Source organism: Danio rerio, chromosome 14 (genome assembly GCF_049306965.1).
Source record: "Danio rerio strain Tuebingen ecotype United States chromosome 14, GRCz12tu, whole genome shotgun sequence".
In the NCBI taxonomy this organism is placed as follows: Eukaryota; Metazoa; Chordata; class Actinopteri; order Cypriniformes; family Danionidae; genus Danio; species Danio rerio.
The window spans coordinates 35,359,358-35,384,069 of record NC_133189.1 but is presented as its reverse complement, the minus strand read 5'-3'; the positions used below and the strand labels follow the sequence as shown (position 1 = coordinate 35,384,069).

The 24,712-nt window shown below is 36.9% G+C and overlaps 1 protein-coding gene and 1 long non-coding RNA gene across 4 annotated transcripts; one reads left to right on the top strand and one right to left on the bottom strand.

Moving 5' to 3' along the window:
- Nucleotides 1-1,062: 1,062 nt before the first annotated feature.
- On the top strand, nucleotides 1,063-23,267 carry ubl3b (ubiquitin-like 3b). Of its 3 annotated transcripts, XM_005157231.5 has the most exons (7): nucleotides 1,063-1,357; nucleotides 1,448-1,547; nucleotides 1,866-2,020; nucleotides 12,133-12,241; nucleotides 14,478-14,564; nucleotides 16,835-16,912; nucleotides 21,633-23,267. In XM_005157231.5, exons 3-7 carry the CDS (start codon nucleotides 1,994-1,996, stop codon nucleotides 21,683-21,685), a joined length of 354 nt encoding a protein of 117 aa, XP_005157288.1. In that variant the 5' UTR covers nucleotides 1,063-1,357; nucleotides 1,448-1,547; nucleotides 1,866-1,993; the 3' UTR covers nucleotides 21,686-23,267.
- LOC141377538 (uncharacterized) lies at nucleotides 1,448-6,547 on the bottom strand. Its single transcript, XR_012389802.1, has 2 exons — nucleotides 3,660-6,547; nucleotides 1,448-3,625 (listed from the first exon to the last, which is right to left on the bottom strand). It is a non-coding gene; the product is annotated as an uncharacterized lncRNA (long non-coding RNA).
- Nucleotides 23,268-24,712: the final 1,445 nt, after the last annotated feature.

Here is a 24,712-nt window from a genome sequence, read left to right as displayed (position 1 = left end):
GTCCAATCAAATCACACATAGCAAATCAAAGGTAAATCATATCATACTGAACCACCTCAAGACATGTGCGATTTATGCAGCAAACTCTTTGGAAGCATTAAAAGTGTCCAAGAAAATGTCCAAAATCTTTGCACGCAATAATCCAGAGACGTTTAGATGCATGTCACTGAAGAGAAGATGATAGTTTACTGTATGATGACCGAAATAGCCTTAAACACCCAGCAGGCACAAGACGTCAACATGGCGTCAGATTGACGTTATACCCCAACGTCGTGGGGACATTGCATTTTGTTTGGAAATGAAAAAAACGGGTTGACATCAAAATCCCAATGTCCAACCTAAAAGCATCAGAATCCCAATATCCAACGTCCAACCTAAAATCAACCAAATATCAATGATAAATGATGATTTAGGTTGCCATATGCTGATGAATAAATGTCAGTATTTGATGTCAATATGACGTTTGTTTAAGATGATGGCTCAATGTAGGATTGGTCACTTTCTGGCACAATCTAAATCCATAGACACTGGCTAAACATTGAATTTTGGTCACCTGTTATCACAACCTAAATCTAACCTAATATTAACGTCTTATGACGTTCTGTGCCTGCTGGGCAATAACTGAATCGACTACAGAATGTTACGTTTAATACTCACTACTCTTGTGTAATATTTACAACAGATACTTTTAGTATTGCACTACATTTTAGGCAAGCAATGGTACTTTTACTTATGATTTTCAGTACTCTTTCCACCACTGCAGAAGAAGTATCCCAAAAAAGTCAGTGATGTCATTCTAAAAGTTGAGTTGGCCTACATGAGATTTAACATTTAGAGTAAATTTAATATTTACATTTGTCTATAAATTTAAGAAAGATTTAAATAAATGAGAAAACATATACACACACAAAAGAAACCCCCCACATTCCATCACTCAGCATGTGAAATGACTGCCGTTCCGCAAGGTGCGATCAAAATGGAGATCCGCCACAACACTTCAAGTCCCAGAAACCCTTGCGCTCAGTTTCCTGCATATATGGCCAGCTGACTTCCGGTGTCTTTAAATTCTCAGCCATTAATCTGATCGAACGCTGCGAGTCTTTTTTTTTATAGCTACATCTGATGTGATTGAACGATGGATATACCCGTCAGTTAATGTAAGAGGAAAGCCCTGGGTCACCAAACCACCGCTCCGGGTCCGACAGGCGCCTGCGACTCGATCAAAACGCTCGTTTTAGTTCCTCTTTATTTTGCCGCAGTCAAAAATTATTCCAGCTCAAGGCCAGCGGTCGCGCGCACTGTCTTCTCTGCTCCTGCAGCCGTAACCTCATAAACTAGACCTATATTTTTGTGTATGGTGTGTGAATTATCGATTTGATGTGGGACTCGTTCATATTTTTCTGTGAGCAGCTGTCGAGCTTATACTGCTTTGGTGTCTGGTTCGCAGGCAGATCTGGATTTCTGACACGGATTCGCTCTCAAGCTGGTATATAATGCTGATCCAGTAACACAAACACCAGGTTGGCTTGAAGTCAAGTGGAGCAAAGGTATGTAATGTTTGTCGTTGTTGCATTTTTCAGCATGGAAACGCCTCTGTCTGTTTGTTTATTAACAGACTCGTTTATAAAGGCTGCATATGCTTTGCCTTCATCACATAGACAAGAGTTTTCAATCTTAATTGCCAAATAACAAACAGGATGTTGTGAATCAGCCTTTGAAGGAATGTCTTGACATGCATGTTGTAATACTATGCAGTGTCACTTAAGATAGTGAATAATATACTCGTGTTAATGTGGTGTTGACCACTGAACTGTATGGTAAACAAATCTGTGTGGCTTGTTGTGAATGGTTGACTTTGGTGTTAGGCTGTGCGAGGCAGAGAAAGGCCAGTGGGAGAAGACATAGACTGAGTCTTTGTGCCAGGGGTTGTGCCCCCCTCTTGACTGCTGGCCACCCATTGATCTGTGGCTGCCCTCAACCTCTGACCACAGCCATGACCTCTCAGAGAGACCTCGACACGGTGAGTACATCAGGCAACATCTACACCCTTACATACAGTGTTTTTGTTTTCAGTATGCAAGAGATGCTATCGGAATAATGAAATGAAACCTGAAGAGGCATCACTTTGGCTGTGTGCGCAATATAAAGTTGCTGGAGTGAGAGCTGCATTTATATATGCAAGTGAATGCTTCCAAATGATCTATCTCTGTGTGTATGTAATGACTCAAATTTAACATAGAGACGACTGACACCCTGGTAGCCATAGCAATGTGTTTCAAGTTTGGCATCTGCTATTTTTGACTAAAGTAATATTACGGTGACCAAAGGCTTGCAGTTATACCTTAACCACTGTCAAAGCATCATGTTTGACTCGTATTTGGATAGCTTGTTTATGTGTTGTATTGCTCATTATTACAAGTGATGCTTATGAAGCCTCTTTTGGCTTAACCGCTGTGGTTTGAGTTAAAAAAAAAAGTTGTGTAAACCCAATTATTTTCTGGCAAGACTGAATAATAAAGACATACACAATTGCCTGCACTTTCTTGTACAGTGTGTACAGACAAATTCTAAACTGTTTAACTTAAATATGCCACCAATGACTGGTTATTCTGTTTGTTTAACACACACACTGCATTGAATCGTGATTAATGCAGTTGCCACTACTTTTAGTTTTCTAGAAATCAGTTGTTGAATGTAATTGACACTGCTGTAAGTTACAGAAATGGGTTAAACAAACTCTTACAATTAGGCATGGGCCAGTATAACTTTCTGACGGTATGATAACCTTGGATAAAAATATCCCGGTTTCATGGTATCATGGTATCGTGTTTACTGCTCTAAAATTAGTTCTTTTTAAATGTCTTAGCAAAAAACTTCATATTTTTTCCCATTTAACACAATATATTACATTTAGGAAACATTTATAATATTTTGAAACAGTAAACATGTCAGGCTAAAAACTTTAGATAAACCATTGACTTCTACTATCCTTATTAGCTTGGAAAACACAGATTTCTTTATAACATATAAAAAAACACTTAAACACTTTAAAAGCAGTATAACAAAACATTTTAGCGGTTTTAATACCATTATTTTTTACCAAACATTGAATCCGGTATTTGTCCCATGCCTACTTACAATCGTTTGTTATTGTCAGAATCATCTTTTCATCGTTTTAATATGGACCCATTCAATGCCTTGCGGTGACTGTGGATGCTGGCCACTTCTGTGATTCATTTGATTCATTAGCTTCCTTTAAAATCTTCTGAAGCTTTTTCATGGCTTTATCTGTAATTCATGTCTTTATTCGTTGGAAACATTGTGCCCTAGTTTTTGTTTACAACCTGCATTTTTAATGCACATCATGAATGCCCTGAAGTTTTTTTTTAGTTTTTTTTTTTTTTTAGCCTGTAACTATGTGCGTTTGTTGGGAGACAGCATTGCGTTTCTTTGTCTGTGAAATGGAATACATTTGTTAAAGCCCCAGAATGATTAAATGTAATTGTTGTAAGCTAATATTAAAGCTAATGGTGTTTTTGCTCTTTTGGCAGATTTGGTTTGATTAAACATGCTTAGAGAGAGAGGCTCATTTAGCGCAAGTGTGAATAGTCTAAGTCCATTTTCTCTAAAATGTAAATGCAACGGGGACCAAAAATAACTAAACAACTGAAAGCAAGATATAGTGTCATGACATAAGCGCACTTCTTTTGAGCAGAGCTTTGTTTGTGTGTGCGACAGACATTGTTACATGTGACAAGTTCTTAACTAATTAGAATATCACACATACAAATATATGAGCATTTTCAGCCGAGCACACAGCGTTGTTTTAAATGTACAGCGACGCAAATGTCATACACATGACTTTTTCTTTAGTTTTATGTCTATTTTTGGTATACAAAATAGACGCTCAGATGTGACTACGTGTATAACTTTCAGCACTAATCTTTAATTTTCTGTTCAAAACAAACAAAGGAAAAAACAACTACTAATGGTGAGCAACTTATGCCGAGTTCAGATTGTGTGATTTTCAAAGTAGTCATGTCACAGATGTTTTCACACTGCATGACTATCTTGTGTAACGTTTCGACGCTGCTTTGTTTACACTGCGAGATGGATTAGAGACATGGGGTTTCACACTGCTTGACTTTACAATAGGAGAATCACCAAACTACGTCTCACAACCAAAAACCCACACAAAATGAAATGGAAACAACGCGAGGTCACAAAGTATATATTTTGTTATTAAATAATGAGAAAGACGCCTTTAGTGGGGTAGACAAGGTACTTATTTTGCTCACCTGGGTTTGAAGGGAATTAGCAATTTCTCCTCAACTTTTTTTCTTTTTCAACCCAATTGTGGTATTGCTCAATGACACCTCAAACAAACTCGAGTGCTTCTGCCAATATTACACTAGTTTTCCCTCCATTTCTTGGGTCCAAATAGCCTGAAAATAAGCACTGAACTTCTCCCCCAACCTCCCGCTGGCCTGCAAATACCCATACCAGTGGATGCTGCTCTCTTATTGGCTGTAGGTAATCGTCGATGTTATTTTTAATCAGAACACATTTCACATGACATGATATTGATTCGCCGACAGCTCCAGATAATTAGCATGCCAAATATCTGATGGGTGTCGACGACTCATTGTCGATTCTCTCAGATCACGTCCTTGATAGTTCACACTGTATGATTGTTACTCACATGAACGAGCACCGACTTTCCTGTGATTTCAGGCATTTATCGGCGATTTCTAAAAACCTGTTGGCGAGTCAAAATCAGGGCTAAAATCATGCAGTCTGAACTTGGCATTAGAACTCACATACACACATTCTTACTGTTGCTATAATGTTTGTTGTTCTCTGGTGTTGTTTTGCATTGGCTTTAATGCTGTTATTTGGAGATGGGCAAATGGTGATGACTCTTGATTTGGGATGAAAGCTACTAGATTAAAAAATATTGCTGAAAATGTATAAGCCATGAGATTATAGAGGTGTTTACGTTCTGGTTTGGGGGCATTTAGACAGATTTGGTGTTTGTATTTGTGGAGGCTTTAAAAACTGGGACAGCAGGGAGTGTTATTTGTGCTTATTAACAATCACAGATTTTCTGATAACACCATTAATCCAGCAGAGAAGGCCGGGCAGGGGCTTTCCATGCCTCTGTTGGGGGCTTGGTGTTTGTAAACAGTCTGTTAGTGTGACGTCACGAATCAAGAGTTGACCTCTTTTGTTCTCGCTGCAGGTCCCCATAGGTGAAAGCCGAATATTTTCAAGTGTGTCTGAATGGGGGTGGGGTGCCCTACATTACTGATGCCCTCGGCACAGGCCTGATTTCACAATAGGTTAGGGCACTGGGGGGCCCTTCACAGGGATTTAGGTGGCACGTGTTGTGTGTGAGGATGAACACAGCTTTGTGGCGGGAAGAGGTCGTCTTTTTCCTGTCATGTTAGTTGATTGCTGCCATTATTTGGGTCATGACCTGAACTCTCGTCATGGTGGGATTGAAGGAAAACTGTTGCGACCTTTATATTATGATTTAACGATTGTTTGATTTCAATTGAGCATTTCTGCTGAACTAGACATGCACTTGTTAAGGGAAACGCAGAGGAACTGAGCGTTTTTTCACTTCCACTTTTTCAGAAACATTTCACAAGTTGTTCTGTTTAGCAGATTGGTTGCAGTGTTTCTATGAAGCTTGTTTTCCTAGTTTATGTGCTTTGTGTTGTGTGTGGCTTTAAACATGGCAGTGCCAAGACCAACTGGCTCACCTTCTTATGCCCCCTCCTCTTTCTCCATCTGATTCTGAACGAAAGCATTAAGGCCCGGCCAAGCTCCACACACTGGCTGAGGGTGATGTAATGTTTAAATTGCAGTCATTGAAAGCCATAAAATAGAGAAAAAGGACTTTTAAACACTTTGAATAAGAGCCCTTTTGGAATCTCGAAGTTACTCTCAAAATTCCTGCTTTGGTTTTATTTGAAGCATATATAGTGGCTCTCTGTCTCTTCACTGCACCCTATGAGTCTTATGATGTTCATATGTAAAAAGAATTCTGCCAAATGTGATGCTTCCTTTTTCCTGTAATTTGTGAAGTGTGGCAATTTTCAAATTATGCTGTGCTAATTGATCAAGGAATTTTTTACTTTGCTCTAATAACGGCTAAAACAGTGCTATTTAAAAATATACTTTTTACTATAAAATAGGGATGTCCTGATCAGTTTTTTTGCCTCTGAGTCAGAGTCATTTGATTTTGAGTATCTGCTTATACCGAAACCCGATCCGATACTTTTATAACACTTAAAAAAAAGAATAAAGAAAAGCAAAAAAACAAATCCAGGATGTTCCTTTAACAAACAAAGCACTTTTGTGAGGTAGCTTGAACAATCAAGTAATAAATAACATCAATTCTTCACTTTTACACAACATCAAAAAAATACTATTTATTGGGTAATTTAATAGATAAAATAAATAATAAAAAAAAAATCATACTCATTACAACTAGTGTTTTTACGTTACTGTGATGGTTGGGGTGAGGGTAGATGTTATTAAAACATAATAAATAGAAAATTAAATAAATGGTCCCACTTTATATTAAGTGGCCTTAGCTAATATGTACTTACACAGGAGTTAATAGTTTTTTACAATGTACTTATTGTGTAAATACATGTATTTACTGTGTACTTATGCTTGATAAAATACATGTATGTAATTACATTTGTAGTTAACTTTTGTAACTACATTTGTAAATACACTGTTGACCATCCCTTACACCTTAACCCACCCTTAAACCTACCCATACCACTAAACCTGTCCATAACCCAACCTCTATCCCAACTCAAAAGCACCACAAGTGTTCTCAAATACATTATAAACACAGTAAATACATTGTATTTATTTTTTGATGTAAGTACATAGTAGTTAAGGACACTTAATATAAAGTGGGACCAAATAAATAATATAAATACTTCTCGTTAACTTTCGCCCACAACTGTGTCCGATCTAGCAACAACTGCTCAAGTCTGCATCGACGCATCCTCTATATCAAGAACACATCGACAAACTTTCACGTGTCCTTTATTCTTGCGGTCTTGAGTTTAGGGCTGCTTCTCAATTTCTAAGAGCGCAGAGAACGGACTTGCGTTCTTGTGTAAAGCAGTCTTGCCAGGTCACCTGGTAAGAACGGACTCTGTAGACCACAAGAACAGAGAACGCGTCCTTTGAGAAATGAGATGCTGCGTTCTTCCTGATGGTCACATGACCTTCATGCATGTTTAACAGAAAATGATTTAAACATTATAGCACTCATACAGTGATTTATTGTTTTTCCCCATTTCATAATATATTCTATGCATAAAGACCTTGCAGATATGTTGCACAATACAAATAAAACTGATTTTAATATGAACTTCTACAAATAAACACTCTTAATATGTTTATACCTTTACTAAGATTTTTTTGGTAATGTTTATCTTTACTGTTTCATTTAGGGAAACTCCTGAGACAAATCATTTCTATCTCTGAACTTCAATAATAAACCTATATAAAATGCTGCACTTCCCATCTCCACTCGCAATGGGACTTTTAGAGCGATTTTAGAGCTCAAGTCTGCATCGGTGCATCCTCGATATCAAAAACACATCTGGGAACTTCCATGTGCCCTCCGTTCTTGAGTTTTGGAGCTAAACTTTGGTAGTTGATGATGATGTTACACGAGAACACGAGGACGCAAGAATGCTGAAAAATGCATATCGAGAAACGGTCTAGAACTGAATTTTGTAAGTTGATGATGATGCTACATGAGAACTCAAGGACTTAAGATCACTGAAGAAAGCATGTTGAGAAACAGCCATACTCGCTCTTTCTGCTTCAAACTACTTCCGTGTTTTACTTTGCCTGCATTTAACCCATACAACAAAGTGCAACAAAAAAACTCTGCAAAAAAAGTGGTCATGCCGCACGCGTTGCGTTAAGGGCCTACTCACACTATGCCATCCGTACCGTGCCCAGGCCCGTTTCCCGGATCGTTTAAGAAGTGTGAGTGCGCTGAATCGGGCTCAAGCACGGTTCACTTGGCCGGCCCTGGCCCGGTTGGGAGAGGTGTGCCTGAGCGCGGTACACTTGGGCTTTGGCGCGGTACGCTTGTGTGTGAGCGCGAAACGCGCCAAAGCCCGAAACCGAAAGCGAGACGTGACTTTTAAGGGACTGTTTGATATGGATTTATTAATCATTCTTACTGTTCAGTGATCGCAAACTGCCGTAGTTTATTACAGACGCAAACTCCTCCTCACAGCACGCCAGCTGCGCGCCTTCAGCAGATCTCCTCATTCCTGCAGCACGAGGGCTTAATGATTGTTTATGAGCGCCAAAAGTGGCGGATCTGTTCGGTAAAATATCTGACTGTGTGTCCCCGCATCCCTAAGGACTGTTCGGCGAAATATTTGACTGCATGTCACTGCGTAACAAACGACTGAAACGATATAACTAGAGAAATCTCCACTGTGCTGCTGAGTGAGAGCGTATGGCAAGCCGTTTTAACATTTAAACCTTGTTCTGACTATCCATAAATATATTTAGAGATATAATTATATATTTTGACAAGTCATTATTATAATTCGACTAGTCAGAATGACAATTAGAGATATCTGCAATTACAATTGTACTAGTACGAAATCAGATTGGAGATATCTGCAAATATGAGTCATATTCCTCCATTGACTTCCATTGAAAAATATTTGCAGATATCTCTAACTGAGTTTTGACTCGTCAAAAATCCAATTCAAGATATCTACAACTGTAATTCGACTATTAGTAAATTAATTAGAGATACCTCAAATATATTTGTAAATATCTCTAAATATTACGAATTAAAGACATCTCCAAAATGTATGACTAGTAAAAACTCAGTTAGAGATATCTCTAATTACAATTGTGACTAGTCAAAACTCATTTAGAGATATCTGCAAATATTTTTCAATGGAAGTCAATGGAGGAATATGACTAGTCATAATATATTTGCAGATATCTCCAATCTGATTTCGTACTAGTACAATTGCAATTATAGATATCTCTAATTGTTATTCTGACTAGTCGAATTATAATTATGACTAGTCAAAATATAATTAGAGATATCTCTAAATACATTTATGGAGTCAGAACAAAGATTTAAATGCTAAAAAGGCTTGCCATAGAGAGCGCTCCTGAACAGCGCAGCAGCGATGACGTAAGCGTGCCGAGGCCCGATATGGTGTGAGCGCGGGCCGTCGGGGGAGACGGGAGGGGGGACAAGCGTGCTTTGGCCCGGTTCGAGGCAACTGTACCTAGTGTGAGTACGGCCTAAGAAACAGGTCTAACTCTGTGCCACCGCATAACTATAGATGTCAAAAAATAATGAGAATATACTGTATATGTATTTATGAGTCCTGATCTAGAGGTAAAGTTAAAATCAGATCGAGTCTAAAACCCTGTGATTGGGCCTGATAGCCGATCATCACGTGATTGGATCTGGACATCCCTACTATAATATGACACACAATATTCAGCAATAGTATAGCAGGTTTAGGGAACCTTTGGTTTGAAATCAGAAATGGCTCTTTGCTACCCCAGGTATAGAGAGCTTAACTCTCATGATCAAATAGTTTTATTCATACTTGTTGATGGAGTGGTGTGATAGCTTATGACTTTCTAGGAAATCACTTGTATAGATGGACAGTCATCAAACTTTTGTTGTAACTGATTGAGAATGCTGATAGATCTGGTTTGACTGATGAAATGATTAGGGAATCAACACATGATTGCAATTCTAGTGCTTCCTGACATACCTTTTCACTATATAGAGTATTATAAAATAAAGGTCTGATTCTGTGATAAGCTATATCACTTAGCAAATTTGTATTTTAAACACTTGACAGACTCCGATGGAATGATAAAAAAAAAAGATGTAAACTTTTTTTTATAGTTTTTTTTTATAGGAATTTTCATTCTTGCAAATAGCTTTTTTCAACCTGCACACCATATACAATCCTATTTAGCCTAAAATAATAACAATTGTAATAATAATAATAAAATAAAAATAAAATAAATACAAATATGGAAAAAACAAATGTATACACATGCATACATGTATACCTTCACTCAATCCACATCTAAGCTTTTTAAATAATTCAAGAATGTTCTCCCCTACCTTTGATAATGTATTTGTTTTCACAAGTTTTAAAAAAAAGGCCAAATCTTTGAGCTACAATGAAATAGAAGGGGGTTGTGGGAGGTCCAAGACAACAGTATTCAGCGCTTAGCGAGAAGAGATGCAAAAGCCACATTGTGAGCCTGTCTCCAGTTTAAAGGCAATTGCATTTTTTTAAATAAATGATTACCCATTACATGTAACAGTTATTTTTTTTTTGCATTCCTGCAATTCATAATTTATGGCATTCACCTTAAAGATTAATTTTTTTTTTTTTATAAATTACAGTTAGGCTATGTTCAGTAAACTTATGACAGTATCAAGGTATTGTATTTAATGCTCTAAAATCTGCTTTTTTTAATGCCTGGGTAAAAAAAAAAAATCTCATTGAACACATTATATTTTATTTTAAGAAACATTTAAAATATTTTGGAACAGTAGCTTTTGATGTAGAGGGCCTTTTTCAGCTGGAGATACTGTTGCCCTATAAAAAATTGTTGTAAAAAACACGTAAAAAAATATACTTACAAATGCCATAGGATCGGTATAACAGAATGTTTTGGCAGTTTTAAAATCTTGACTTTTCTAAACCCCAGTAAACCTTGAAAACATTCATCCCTAACCATAATAAAAATTCAAAACCTCTCTACAGTTTTTTTTTTCCAAACACAGAATCATTATTTGTGTTACAGAAGCTCAAACGATCACTTAAATAATGCTATAAATATTTAGTTTAGATATAAACTCTGATGGTGGTAGTGATTAAAATAGAGAAAGTCTCATTTTGAAAGCAACTCAGTGCTTCAAATAAAGATTGGTTGAAACGATAGTTCACCCAAAAATTGAAATCATCCTAATTTACGCATGCACCATTTTCCCAAACCTTTCTTAAGCTTTATCTTTTGTTGAACACAAAAGAAACATTTTAAAATCTGGTAACTATTGACTTCCATTTTTCTCACTCCATGCATGTAACTGACTATCGGTTTTCAACACTCTTCAAAATGTCCAGTCTTGTGTTCAAGAAAAAATAAACTCTTAAAGGATTTGAATCACCTCATGGTGAGTAAACATTTAAGTAAATGTTCATTTTTGGATGAACTATCACTTTTATGCAGTAGGTAGTGACAAGTGTCTGTTTAAAAGGCATCTGTTTTTAAATCATTCATTTAAAAGTTTTGTTTTAAAAAGCTGATTCATCCAGAAATGAAAGTCTTTCAGTAATTTAATCTATTCAACATTTATTTTAAACCTGATTCAAGTTAATACACCCTTTTAAGCATGCAACCATTTTTAAAAATGTGATTCATTAAGAAGTGACACATCTCTTGGTGGAACTACTAAACATATTGGCAGTAAATCCTTATTGTAGTACGATGATGATGATCTAGAAAAATGAAATGTTCACGAAGAGTGTGCTGTTATAAATACAGACTGCAGCGTCATTGTGTCTGTCTGTTGCTCTTCTAACAGGATGGAGCGCATTTATTGTGATTATCCACCACGCTTCTTCCCTCCTCCTGCGGGGGGTTATGCATGGGCCATGTAAATTTAATAACCCAGTCCAGCGTTGTCTGGGACACCTGGGGTTATCACATTAGGGTGAAGGGGTGTATAGAAAAGGGGGGTTGAACTAGCATCACTATGTGGAAATGAAAGGCAGTAGCACTTCCCCTCTCTCTCTCCTAGCCTGTTTTGCTTCACCAGACCATTTCACAGGAACACTTTATAGAGGATAGCGGCTAGTTTCACCCTTAAAGCTGAACATAAATCTAATTAGGAAGGAATGCCCATTTCAGCAAAGGACTCTCAGGGTCGGCTCGTGTTATGTGGGGTGAGCGCAGATTGAAGGGTCATTAAAAAGGTCTATTTGGTGGAAATGTCACCGTGGCTCTGGCTTGTAGGGCACTTCTTCACTGTTTAATGGTTTCATTTGTTTCGTCTGGTTACAGGTGAACCTACGGCTGATCCTCGTGAGTGGGAAGACCCAGGATTTCACTTTTTCTCCCAATGACTCTGCCACAGACATTGCCCGTCATGTTTTTGAAAACTGGCCAGCCGGTATGTTTTGTAGTGCATGCAATGTAAATTTCTGCGATACTATTCTTGTTAATGCAATATAGCAATTATTGTAGTTTTTAATTCTTTTCTTTGTTTTTTTTCATTTTATTTAGAAGTTTTTTGTTTTCTATTTTCTTAATTATTATGCATTAAAGTTCAGTAATTTAGTTGAACGTGTTGGAATTGGTTTTCAGTTATATATTTAGTTATATTGGCTTTAATGTAAAATATATAAAGATTAGAATTATATTACAAATAATTTTAATATTTGGAATCAGGTTAAAATAATGATCGATTTTTTATTTTTTTATTTATTTTTTATTATTTTTTTTAATATTTCAATTTTATTACATTTTCATTTAGTTTTGTGTTTTTATTCTAACCCTCATTTTGATTTAAACTGCATTCTGATTATTATTTGTCACCTTAGAATTAGAAGATTCTATCTGTGATTCTCAGATCTTTATCTTTAGTTCTCTATCTTTAGTCAATTTAGTTATTCACATATTCTTATTAAATGACAACAACTTATTTACATTGTGATGTTTTTTTAATAAGTTCTTTACATTTTAAGACTTTTAAAGACTTAAAAAAAAAAAAAAAAAAAAAAAAAAGGTATTTTCTACAAAGTCAAACTCAGGCTTGGCTCTATAAGGTTCTTTCTATGAGCCAATCAGCATTCTGAATGCACGCAGGAGGGCCAATCGTGATCAGCTTTCTTTGTCATTTTGCCGGATTGCTCCACAATGCGAAAGACCAGAAAGAAACACAAAATCAGAGTCGACTAAATAATGCCGCACCACATAAAATTGAGAAGAAATGTGAAACTGAAAAAGTGTGTAAATGGGATTATTTAGAAGCGCCTTTTGACATTGAGATAAAATGTTATATTTTACATTGTTAAAAAAGTTATAAAAATGTAATATATTATTGTCTGTTTTCTTTTGAAGTCTTTACATTTGATATAAAGCCTTGAAGGGCAAACACTGTATTTAAATCATGGTGCATATAATCCAATAAATGTAATTCAATAATTCATATAAAGTATATAATTCGTATTAAATACATAAAATTAACAGCTGCACTGGACAAATTTTTTAGCACAGCCTTCTATGCTTAATTTGAACAAGAACAAACATTCATCCCAAAACATTAAATGTCACAGAAAGCAAAAATGTAACTTCCTCACATCAACATATTGTGACAGCACCAATTTTTAAATAGTTAAATTAATAAGAAGACTGACTGTATTTCTTAAATTAATGCTTCAATGAATGATCTGCTAGATAAAACCTTATAATTTCAAGCAGAAAAAGAAATTTTAGAATTAGAAGGTTCTCTATGCATATGCCCTGTTTGTTTTACCCCAACTTGCATATTGAAGAGAATTTTGATTATTTAGATGTAGAGTACATTTAGGGTCACTGTAATGTTAGTGTATGAAAGAGAACTGTTACACACATAGTGGTTGCTATATGGAATGCAAAAACTTTGAAGCTCACAATCTTAAAATCACTTAGAATGCAGATAGAACCTTTTAATTCCAAGGCGACAAATTATCAAATTAAATGCATCTAGTTGTTGAATTCCTAGACTAAATACTGAATGTTTTGAATTTTAGTTTTAGTAAACTAACCATGTTTGTAATTTGTATTTAACAATTTGTGATTGTACTTTTTGTGTCATTGTGTACAATTGTGTCATTTTGATTAAACAGTCAGTTGTTTTTTAAGGAAGCAATATTGGCATAGTTCACTCAAAAATTAGGATTCTGTCATTTCCTCCGCTTTGCTTGTTTCAAACCTTTGAGTTTCTGTCTTCTGTTGAAGACAGAAGAAGATATTTTGAAGAAAGAAGAAAACCTGCTTTCGTTTTTGTACAATGGAAGGCAACGGTTATAATAATAGTAATAATAGTATAAAAATAGTATAATAAATAGTTTTCAGCTTTCTTTAAAATATTTCCTTGTGTGCAACAGAAAAATGAAATTTAGATATGTTTTAAACCACTTGAGGGTGAGTAAACGATAAGTAAATAAAGAATTTGGTGTAAACTATTACATTAATACTTTTAAGCGAGGATACATTTAATTGATAAAAAAATGAAATAGTTTTTATTTTAGATAAAGCTTGTTTTTAACTTAATATTCAATACGGATATGACTACAAGAATATCACTGTTGTCACCCCCTATAAAGTATAATTTCTGTAGTGAATGTAACTGAGTTGTTTTGCAGGCTGGGAGGAGGAGAGCGTGAGCAGTCCCAGCATCCTCAGGCTGATCTTCCAGGGTCGCTTCCTGCATGGCAATGTCACACTAGGAGGTGAGCACTAGACCTTGTAGTGAGCACTAGACCTTGTCCACATGTCTGTCACACTCAACACACTTCAACAGTCCTGTTGTTTCTCTCTGTCTTTGTCTGTTACTCTGCCCTGACAGTTTCACACAGGACAGTAGCAATGTTTTCATTCAAAGCTGCAATTTTTTCCTTTGTGTTGAATTGAAATCTTGCATAGACAAGAATAAAGTGTGAATAAAAGCAGCAATCCCATATCATGTAAGCAAGAAAATAAAATGTTTACTTCTTGGGAAACTAGTGGAATATTTGATTTGTTATTAGAGCAGCTGACTGTAGAATTGGTAACCTAGTAAACCAACAGCAAACAATGCAAGTGCAATGGAGACTGCTGACTAGTCATGTGGGAGTCATGTTTGCTACATCATAATTTATTCTGCAAATGAGTTTCCATCTCCCATTATTTTCAGAAATGCTTTATTGCCAAAACCACTTCTATCAATTCTAAAAAAAAAGCTTTGTTTGTTTGGTTCTTATTTGAAATTTGCCATTTCTATCACTTGCTTCTCATGTGATACTTCATGTTAATGTGCATTGTGATTGAAACCCAGCTTCTGTCATGTTATATTAGTATTTGACTCATTCAGGTGAGTGGGCTTGACAAACCACCTGTAGAAATACTCTTCTCTCTCCACATGCACCAGACATTTTACTTAAAGGGCACCGAGTTTACCCCCTTTTTTTAAAATTTGATATTAATATTATGGTTCTTCTGAGTGTGCAAGTTTAGATTCAGTTCAAAACTCAATTCAGTTTGTTTTGTTTTAATGTGTTAAAAAGTGTCATTATGGGGGGAGGGGTTTTTGGGATGTACACAAGTTGTTGTTTTAGGGGTGTGTTGTTTCACATGAAAATTAGTTTTGATGTTTCGCCCAACTTAACAAGCCTTAACACTAGCAAAGCCTTAAGCTCCCCCTCTTTGTGTATGGCAACAAATAGGCAGACAGGGAGAAGCTACATGAGTGAGAGGACCAGCATTCAGCCGTACATGTACGACTCGGGACATAGACCAAGCAGATACTACAAAATCATTTGTGTCTTTTGTATAGTTTTACAGCAGGGGGGGCTGAAGAGTGGAATCCCTGGTTTGTACTACCAAGGTTGGCAATCCAGGGACTGCTTATGGCTGGGTCTGGTTGTGGCTGGGCATCGCGAACACCTGTTGAGTTGCGGCACCAGTTTGTGTACCCTGATAGAAACCTATGTTTAGAATTCTAAAATGCATGTGCACCCTCGAGCAGTACTTGTGGTGTGCCACCTGCTTAAGGCAAGTTCCTTATTTCCAATGGATTGATGCGCAACGGGCTCGTACTTTCCAGCTGCACCTAGTTAAGATGACTGGGAGCTTCTGTGACCAAGGGAAATGCAAATGGCTGAAGTTTAAGGAAGATGCAATAAAAATTACACGTTTGCAAACCCACCTAAAGTTACAATAAATGGCACCGATGAGAGCGATCATCTGGTGGATGATGTTGGTCTTGTGTTGAGCCCAATGAGCCTTACATCTAAAAATAGAGCAAGAATGTTTCTTTGGTGACATCGCTTTGACTCACACGCTGAAAATGGCCGACGTGAAACAACATCTTGCACAATATTGTTATATCTTATGTAAAAGTACTTGTAGAGTCTGTCTTAGGGTATGTCTATAGTTATATAGTATTTATAGTATATGTATAGTTAGATTAATTCTCTAGTATGTTAGTTATGCATAGGTTTAAAATAGCTTTTACGTCCAGTGTTGTGTTCATATTTATGATTGTTTATTTTGTAGCACCGTGGCCCTGTGAGACATGACGTGTCCTTCCACTGTATGTCCACACATGTAGCGAAATGACAATAAAGCTTGACTTGATTAGATATTTTGTGCAAAATAGTTTTAGATGATTAATTGTAAGAAATCATAAGGATAAACTCAGGCTTTTGTAGAATTAAATAAACAAAGAAAGGGTCTGAGGTCAGATGGTTAGTCTCGTTATCCAATTAAATCATCAACTCAGGTCAGTTTAGAGTTGCTTAAGGAATTAGGTAAATGTATTCAATTGCTGTTTATGCACATCTCTTTAATTCGGATTAAGTACCATCTTCATGTTTCCTTAAGCTTTTTTTTAATCATGATACCCTAAATGCACATCATAATTAGTGAAAGAAAACAGGGAATGGTTAAGTTGTTAAAATATGTTGTAGGTCAAGCGGTGTGTTCTTGTAGATTCTCACTTTGCTACTCTTCTGTCTAATAGCTCTGAAGTTGCCCCCTGGCCGAACAACTGTCATGCACTTGGTTGCAAGAGAGACTCTGCCAGAGCCCAACTCCCATGGTAAGTGCTGATATATTCCTCTGGCAAGCTCCCGCTGCTCTAAACATGGCTGAATGTCCTTGGCTTGTCCATCCACATCCACTTTTTGTTTTTAAGGACAAGGACACAGCAGTTATTGGAGGACTGCTGCCAGGTAGCAATTGGCTCCAATCATCCAAACACATTATGATGATTAAGAGGCACACAGTTATAATAGAGGCCAAACACTGGGCTTTTTCATCCACTCACACAATGCAGAGTCAAAACTGTAATTCTAGATGTCTGTAGCTGCTTCCTTTCCGACGAGTTGTGGACTTTTACTGAAACAAGCTTCAAACTCACCATGACTGTCTTTGTTTGAAATGAGGAAGCAGGATATGTGTTATGGATTCATTGTCTGGTAAAGGAGGGTCATTATTATATTTGTTTACCAGGATACAAACATTTAGAGTAAACAGCCTTTACATGAATCTGAAAAGGGTCTGTTTGCAGCCCCATAGTCAATATGGTTTTAAGTTGGCTCTACTTGGTGTTTTAGTGATTCAGGTTGTGTTTTGTTTACTAATTTAAATGTAATTCTTTGCTACGTTTTTGTAGTTGCTTGTTTAACTGTAGCAACAGTAACAGTAGCAAATGTTTCACCTAGTGGCATTGATAACAGGCTAATCTTACTATACATGTTATTTATATTATTATTAATGTAAAATTTACATTAATATAAAATGGTTACAAGCAAAGCCAGAGCAGATCTTTCGTGTACATCTGAACATTCCTGAAATATATTTTTGAATACATAACATGGTTTCCGCTACATTCATTCCTCTGTGGCGGGCCACCACACCAAAATTCATCCCGTCACTGCTACATTACAGCTTCTCATTCAAAACATTCAGTTGTGTTGTTTTACCAAATACCAAAAAGTATTTAAAGGTAAGTGAATTACAACAGCGCAAACTTTTCTGTAATCGTTGTAGTGTGCTATTTGTTTAATTCTTAAAGGTTACGTGCTGACTGGCTGATGACAGGTGCGAGATGCATGAGGCCAGCAAACACTAGTTTTCAGTTAAGATGAACACAGTTTTAAGCCGTAAGCCATTTCACTTTACTTCAGGGTGCATTAATGCCACTCTGTAGGTCTATTGGAGACATTCATATATATTTCTAACAAATTTAATAAATGTTGGAGACATTCTCGTTACATAAACAAGCTAAATCGCACTTCAGCAGCGTTTATTTGAGAGCGCACAAGAAAATGCACTTGAGCAGCATATATTTGAGGGCGTGCAAGAAGTTTTGTGCACGAGCAGAGGAAATCGGCGCGCAAGCAAAGAAATTCGCATTCTTGTATTACATAAATGCAATCTCGACTTGTAAAACTGTTCTCACGATATTTGTCATTGAAATAGCGCTGTAGGTAGATCTGTGTGAAAAAGGCCTGCCGCTACAGCTGAAAAAAATCCTAGAGGAAACACGCCATCATGCTAAGTCAATGATTTCGTGATCCATTCATTAATACTGGGCAACTTCAATACAGGTCTTTTGCACACTACGGAAGGGGGTAGTGAGGGATATTCCAAGAATGAATAGGCTACTGAATCTCTTTTTGAAATGCCCTTCTAGACATAATTTAATGAAGGAAAATTTTGATGATCATGCTGAAAGCATGCGTTTGTGACCAAAATGCGACCTCCGGTGGACAGTAGCAACCTTTAAAATGAGACTCAGATTCAGAGTTCCACATGAGGTTATTAATTAGCGAATAATATAAAATTTACAAACATAAACATTAGGTGGGCAAGTTACATTGTAACCCTAATTATTATTATTTATTTATTTTTTTTAAGTTACCGAAATATTTGTTTTTCAGCATCTTAAAGCCCTGGAACCATACAATATACAGCTTCTGTGTTACTTCTGCTAAACAAAGATTCAGTTAATTTAACTGGTCATAGCCCTCTTGTGTCTCCTTATAAATGCATTTGAGTAATTCTATACTTTTTAAACATAAACATTGAGTTATAAATCTAATACAAAAATGTCCTTATATAGTGAATATATCCCTGGATATTAAAGGTATCAAAGATTAGCCTGTAATTGAAACCATTAATCTCTGATACTACTGAAAACTGACTACCAAGAATATGAAAAGTTTCAGGAGCCCACAACAGGTCTAAGCTTGTTAACCAACCAGCTCAAAAACACCTTCAGCAAAATATTCTTTTATCGATGAAGAGATCCCAGATACCAAGCAGATGCTTCCTTTGCCATGCGCTAATATTTCTTGTTGTACTTTTTAAGCTTTTTTTCCACTTTAACCAATAGTCAATTGTCTGTTGAGCCATTGCTCAAAAGTCCAACATTTGTAGAACATAATACAGGGTGTCCATGGGATCTTAAAATTGATTAAAAGTTGATAAATCAATGGGGTATATATACAAGGACTTTAAATTTTCCGCTAGCCGTCTTCCCACTACAAAATCGCCATGTTTAAGATCTGTTCCCTTTAAAAATCAACGATCTTCACTGCCTAATAGATATTTGAAGTAGGTCTCAGACTGGACAAGAAGCACTACAGTAAATTCCATTTTCCCCCACCATGTCTTTAAAATATGAACATTTATTTTACCCCAGTATTTTTGAATAAAGTTTCTGCACTAGCCTGCTGTTACTGACAGTGTTAGCGATTTACATGGTCTATCATCTCATTTTACGCTTAACAACTTAATGAATGTATAGGTTTATGTAACTGGATGTACTTTAATTACATTACGATGTCAATGCTGTTAAAGGAGCCTCATAAAATTTTAAATAGTCACAGAAACCTTTCACCGAAAGTTTACTGTTGGCTAAAAAAAACTAGTTGTGCATAGAGAAATTTAAGGCCCTTAAAAAGTATGTCGTTAATGCTATTTTTCAAGGTATCAAATTTTGTAGCATTTTTGATTAGCATAGTTGTATGCTAATGTTCACCTGAATTTAATATGCAAATATTGAGATGCTGTATAGTTTATGTAATCGATAAAATCCTGCTACATTTGACATCACACTGCTTTGTTTACTGCAGTAACCAAGGCAACACCGTTATTAATACTGTTCTATAGGCGCCATCTGCTGGATTACTATTATTATTCAGTATATGAATATTGTTTTAGATCAGCATTAGTTTATTACAGTCAGTATTTAGTGAATATATTATATTAGAACGTTACCAGTTAAAAACTAAAGTAGCTTAAAATGTATGGAGTGAGTCTTAAAAGTTTTTTTTATATATACACCCTGTAATAACACGTTAATGTAGTTTATTTCTAGTTGTCAAAATAATGCTGCCCACAACAATTAAGTTAAATGTAATTCTGCAACAGTAAAAGTAGTAAATGTTTCACATAGTGACATTGTTAATAGACTAATCTTATTACAAATGTAATTTATATTACTATAATTCTGAATTTAACAATGTGAAAGTTAACTGTCACTCACTCGTACATACAGTGTTTCCTCTAGGATTTTTTACAGCTGTGGTGGTAGGCCTTTTACACAGATCTTCCAGCTCGAGATCCCATTTATGTAATACGAGCATGCAAATCTCTTTACTTACGTGCCTATTTCCTCTGTTCGTGCGCAAAACTTCTTGCACACCCCCTTAAAATATACACTGCTGAAATGCAGATTTTCTCGGGCGCTCTTAAACGCTGAAGTTTTGTGTTTGTATATACACACATACACATATACACACATACAGTTGAAGCTAGAATTATTCGGCCCCCTCTTAAAATGTTTTTCCCAATTTCTGGTTTAACGAAGAAGATTTTTTTAACACATTTCTAAACATAATAGTTTTAATGACACATTTCTAATAACTGATTTATTTTATCTTTGCCATGATGACAGTAAGAAATATTTTTCTAGATATTTTCAAGACACTTCTATACAGCCTAAAGTGACATTTAAAGGCTTAACCAGGTAGGTTAGGATTATTAGGCAAGTTATTGTATAATGATGGTTTGTTCTGTAGACTATTGGAAGAAAAATTAGCTTAAAGGGGCTAATAATTTTGTCCCTAAATTTTTTTTTTTAAAATTAAACACCGCTTTCATTCTAGCCAAAATAAAACAAAGACTTTCTCCAGAAGAAGAAATATTTTCAGAGATACTGCTAAAATTTCCTTGCTCTGTTAAACATCATTTACTAAATATTTTAAAAAGAAAAAAAAATTCAAAGGGGGGCTATTAATTCTGAGGAGATATTTATGTATATGGATATATATACATATACATACGTGCATATATATATATATATATATATATATATATATATATATATATATATATATATATATATATATATATATATATATATATATTATCCATCGATTTCAATGTTATGAAAGCCAAATATAAGTTTGATCGTAAACTAGGTATTATCGCTACACATCATCAATTTTCAGGACCAAATCCATTTCTGATAGATAAAATCAAGTCATGTACTGCGAATCTCCTTCTTCAATGCATCCTGCTGGTAAATGTGCACTGAATGCGGTTTCATTTTGACTCGAACACCAGCGCTCATTAATTATAGACTAGTTACACGTACTGTGTCACCCAAAGACCCAAACAGGCCATTTTCTCCCCATAAGTCACCAAAATGTCCTTGCATTCTTCAAACTGAAGAATGTTTCAGTGAAAGACCCATGATTGCATTTTGATTTATTAGACGTCACTCAGTATTTGCTCTCTTCACACAGGCCAGAGGAACAGGGAGAAAACCACAGAGAGCAGCTGCTGTCTACTGCTGTAAAACCCAGACCAAGCGCCCCCTCCTCCTCCTCCTCCTTCTGCTCCCGCTCCGTCTCTCTGCTCACCAACCCGTGGTGCATTCTGGATGATTACAGAAGAGCTCCAGGGACAATGTGACTAGGTTTTCATTCAGTGTTTTTTTTTGTTCGCTCTGTATAGTAGATGGAGACTCTCTTTGTGCCAAGTATATCAGATCTCCTATTTGCCTTGGTTTGGTTTTCTCGTTTCATTCGGTTGCCAAAATTGCGTTCTTCTGTTTAGTAAAGTGGCCCTTTGTTTACAGGCCTCCTGCAAAAATATGAACTACTGTTAAAATTGCGTAACCAATATCTGAACAGGTTTTCAGGGGGACGTCCTGTACTCGAGAGCTCAACACCCGAGCGTCAGAGTTTTCACTTGGCATCGCACGTCTGACTCAGACCAAGCTTAACATGCGTCATAATCTCAAGACTTTTTGATTGCACTTATCACGGATCCTTATCTGAAGTCACTACGTGTGTGTTGTAGTCTTAATCCTCCCGCCTGCCTCAAACAGAAGGAGCTTATGGAGAGTGAGGTGTGATGATGACACAAGCACCAGTCTGTTGATGTGGACGAGCGCTGGTGGATTTGACTGTGCCAATGGCCCGCCTACGTTGTTGTTGTTTTTTGCCTTTTGTCTAAGGACCAATCGAGAGTGGATCTCAAAAATTTGCCGGACTGCTCTTACTGACCAGTTGTGCATGACCCCTGTCTAGTGTTTCCTCACCCCGGGTGTGTACCAGCCGCCTTCGAACACCATTCACCCCCTCTGTGTCTACTTGAATAGCTTTTTTGGGTTTTCCTCGTCTCCGCTGAAGAAGCATGAGGGAAGGTTGGCCATTTTGTGCTTGACGTGAAGTGACACAAACTCTTCTTCTTCTTGCCCAGTCAGGATGTATCATCTGTATGCTCTCCCATGCTTGTCTAACGTGAGTCCTGAGGGACACAGAGAATTAGGAAATCATCTGAAAGCCTCTGTCTGGAGCCAAAGGGCTGGTCTGGTAAAAGCCTGCATTGTAAGCAGTTAAGGATTCATGGACCCCCTGCTTGGCTGTGAAGGTAAAAGACGGGAAAAGGCCGCCACTTAATGGCCTCCCGCTGGGCTGGAAGAAAAAAATGGAGTGTTTTATTTCCTAATGTTTGTATGCCGTCTCTTTTGTTTGCCTTTTGATTGTGGGAAATTAATATTATTAATAATGGAGTAATAATGGAGTCCTTTTTATCTTGTCTGAGTACAGTTGAGTTTTTATTAGTACACATCAGGTGTGTGTGTGTGTGTGTGTGTGTGTGTGCGTGCGTGCGTGCGCGCGTGTGTGTGTGTGTGTGTGTGTGTGTGTGTGATTGAGTGGATGAGGCTTTTGTTTTTGAAAGATAGTGCAGTTGTTGTGGAAAGAGTGCCCACATTAACTGTCTCCAGTCTTTTTTGATTGGCCAATTATTGCAAGAGTGTTTATCATTGTCACTGCTATGAAGATGAGCTACAAATGATTAAATGTAAAGAAAATAAAAAATAAATCCCTAAATCTTGTATTATAAATTAATAAAAACATTTCAAATAATAATTTGGTGTTCCTGCGTCTTTTAAAGTTGTTTAGTAATTTAATTTAATGAACCGTAAAGACTTTGTACTTACTGTATGATGTTTTACTCTAGGTGTGGCCAAACTTGGTCCTTAAGGGCTGTTGTCCTGCAGATTTTAGCTTCAGTTTGCTTTAACACACCTGCCTGGAAGTTTCTTGTATATCTAGAAGGAGCTTGATTAGCTGGCTCAAGTGTGTTTGTTTGGAGTTGGATTTAAAATATGTAGGACACCGGCCCTCCAGGACCAAGTTTGAGCACCCCTATTCTAGATCAGTGTTTCCCAAACCTGTTCCTGAAGGCACACCAACAGTACATAATTTGCATGTCTCCCTTATCTGATCTACTCATGTCAGCTTTCTTCTAATGTTCTGAGGACTTGATTCAGATGTGTTTGAATAGTAGGAAAATGTTCTGTTGGTGTGCCTTCAGGTTGGGCACCACTGCTCGAGACTAATGATAAAATTCAAACTATACACTCACCGGACACGTTATTAGGTGCACCTGAATAACTGCTCATTAACGCAAAATTCTAATCAGCCAATCACATGGCAGCAACTTAATGCAGTTATGCATGTAGACATGGTGAAGATGATCTTCTGCTGTTCAAACCGAGCATCAGAATGGAGAAGAAAGGTGATTTAAGTGACTTTGAAGGTGGCATGGTTGTTGGTGTCCGATGGGTTGGTCTGAGTATTTCAGAAACTGCTGATCTGCTAGGATTTTCACGCACAACAATGTCTGGGATTTACATGGAATGGTCAGAAATAGAGAAAATATCCAATGAATGACAGTTCTGTTGGCCCAAATGCCTTGATGTCAGAGGAGAATGACCAGGCTGGTTCAAGCTGATAGAAAGGCGACAGTAACTCAAATAACCACTCATTATAATCGAGATATGGAGAAGAGCATCTCTGAATGCACAACACGTCGAAGGCTCACCAAAATTGGACAATCAAACATTGGAAAAACGCTGCCTGCTCTTACGAGTCTCTATTTCTGCTGCGACATTCAGATGGTAGGGTCAGATTTTGGTGTCAGCAACATGAAAGTATGGATTCATCCTGCCTTGCTGGTTGGTGGTGGTGGTGTGATGGAGTGGGGGATATTTTATTGCTACACTTTGGGCCCATTAGTACCAATTGAGAATTGTGTCAATGCCACAGCCTACCTGATTAATACTGCTCACCATGTCCATCCCTTTATGACCTCAGTGTACCCATCTTCTGATAGCCACTTCCAGCAGGACAAACCTGCAGTATCTGCATCTGCAGTAAATCTGCGTGATTATATCATGTTAATATAGACTAAAATTTCTGAGGAGTATTTCCAGTACCTTATTGAATTTATGCCACGAAGAATTAAAGCAGTTCTGAAGGCAAAATGGGGTCCAATATGGTACTAGTTGTACCTAACAAAGTGGCCGGTG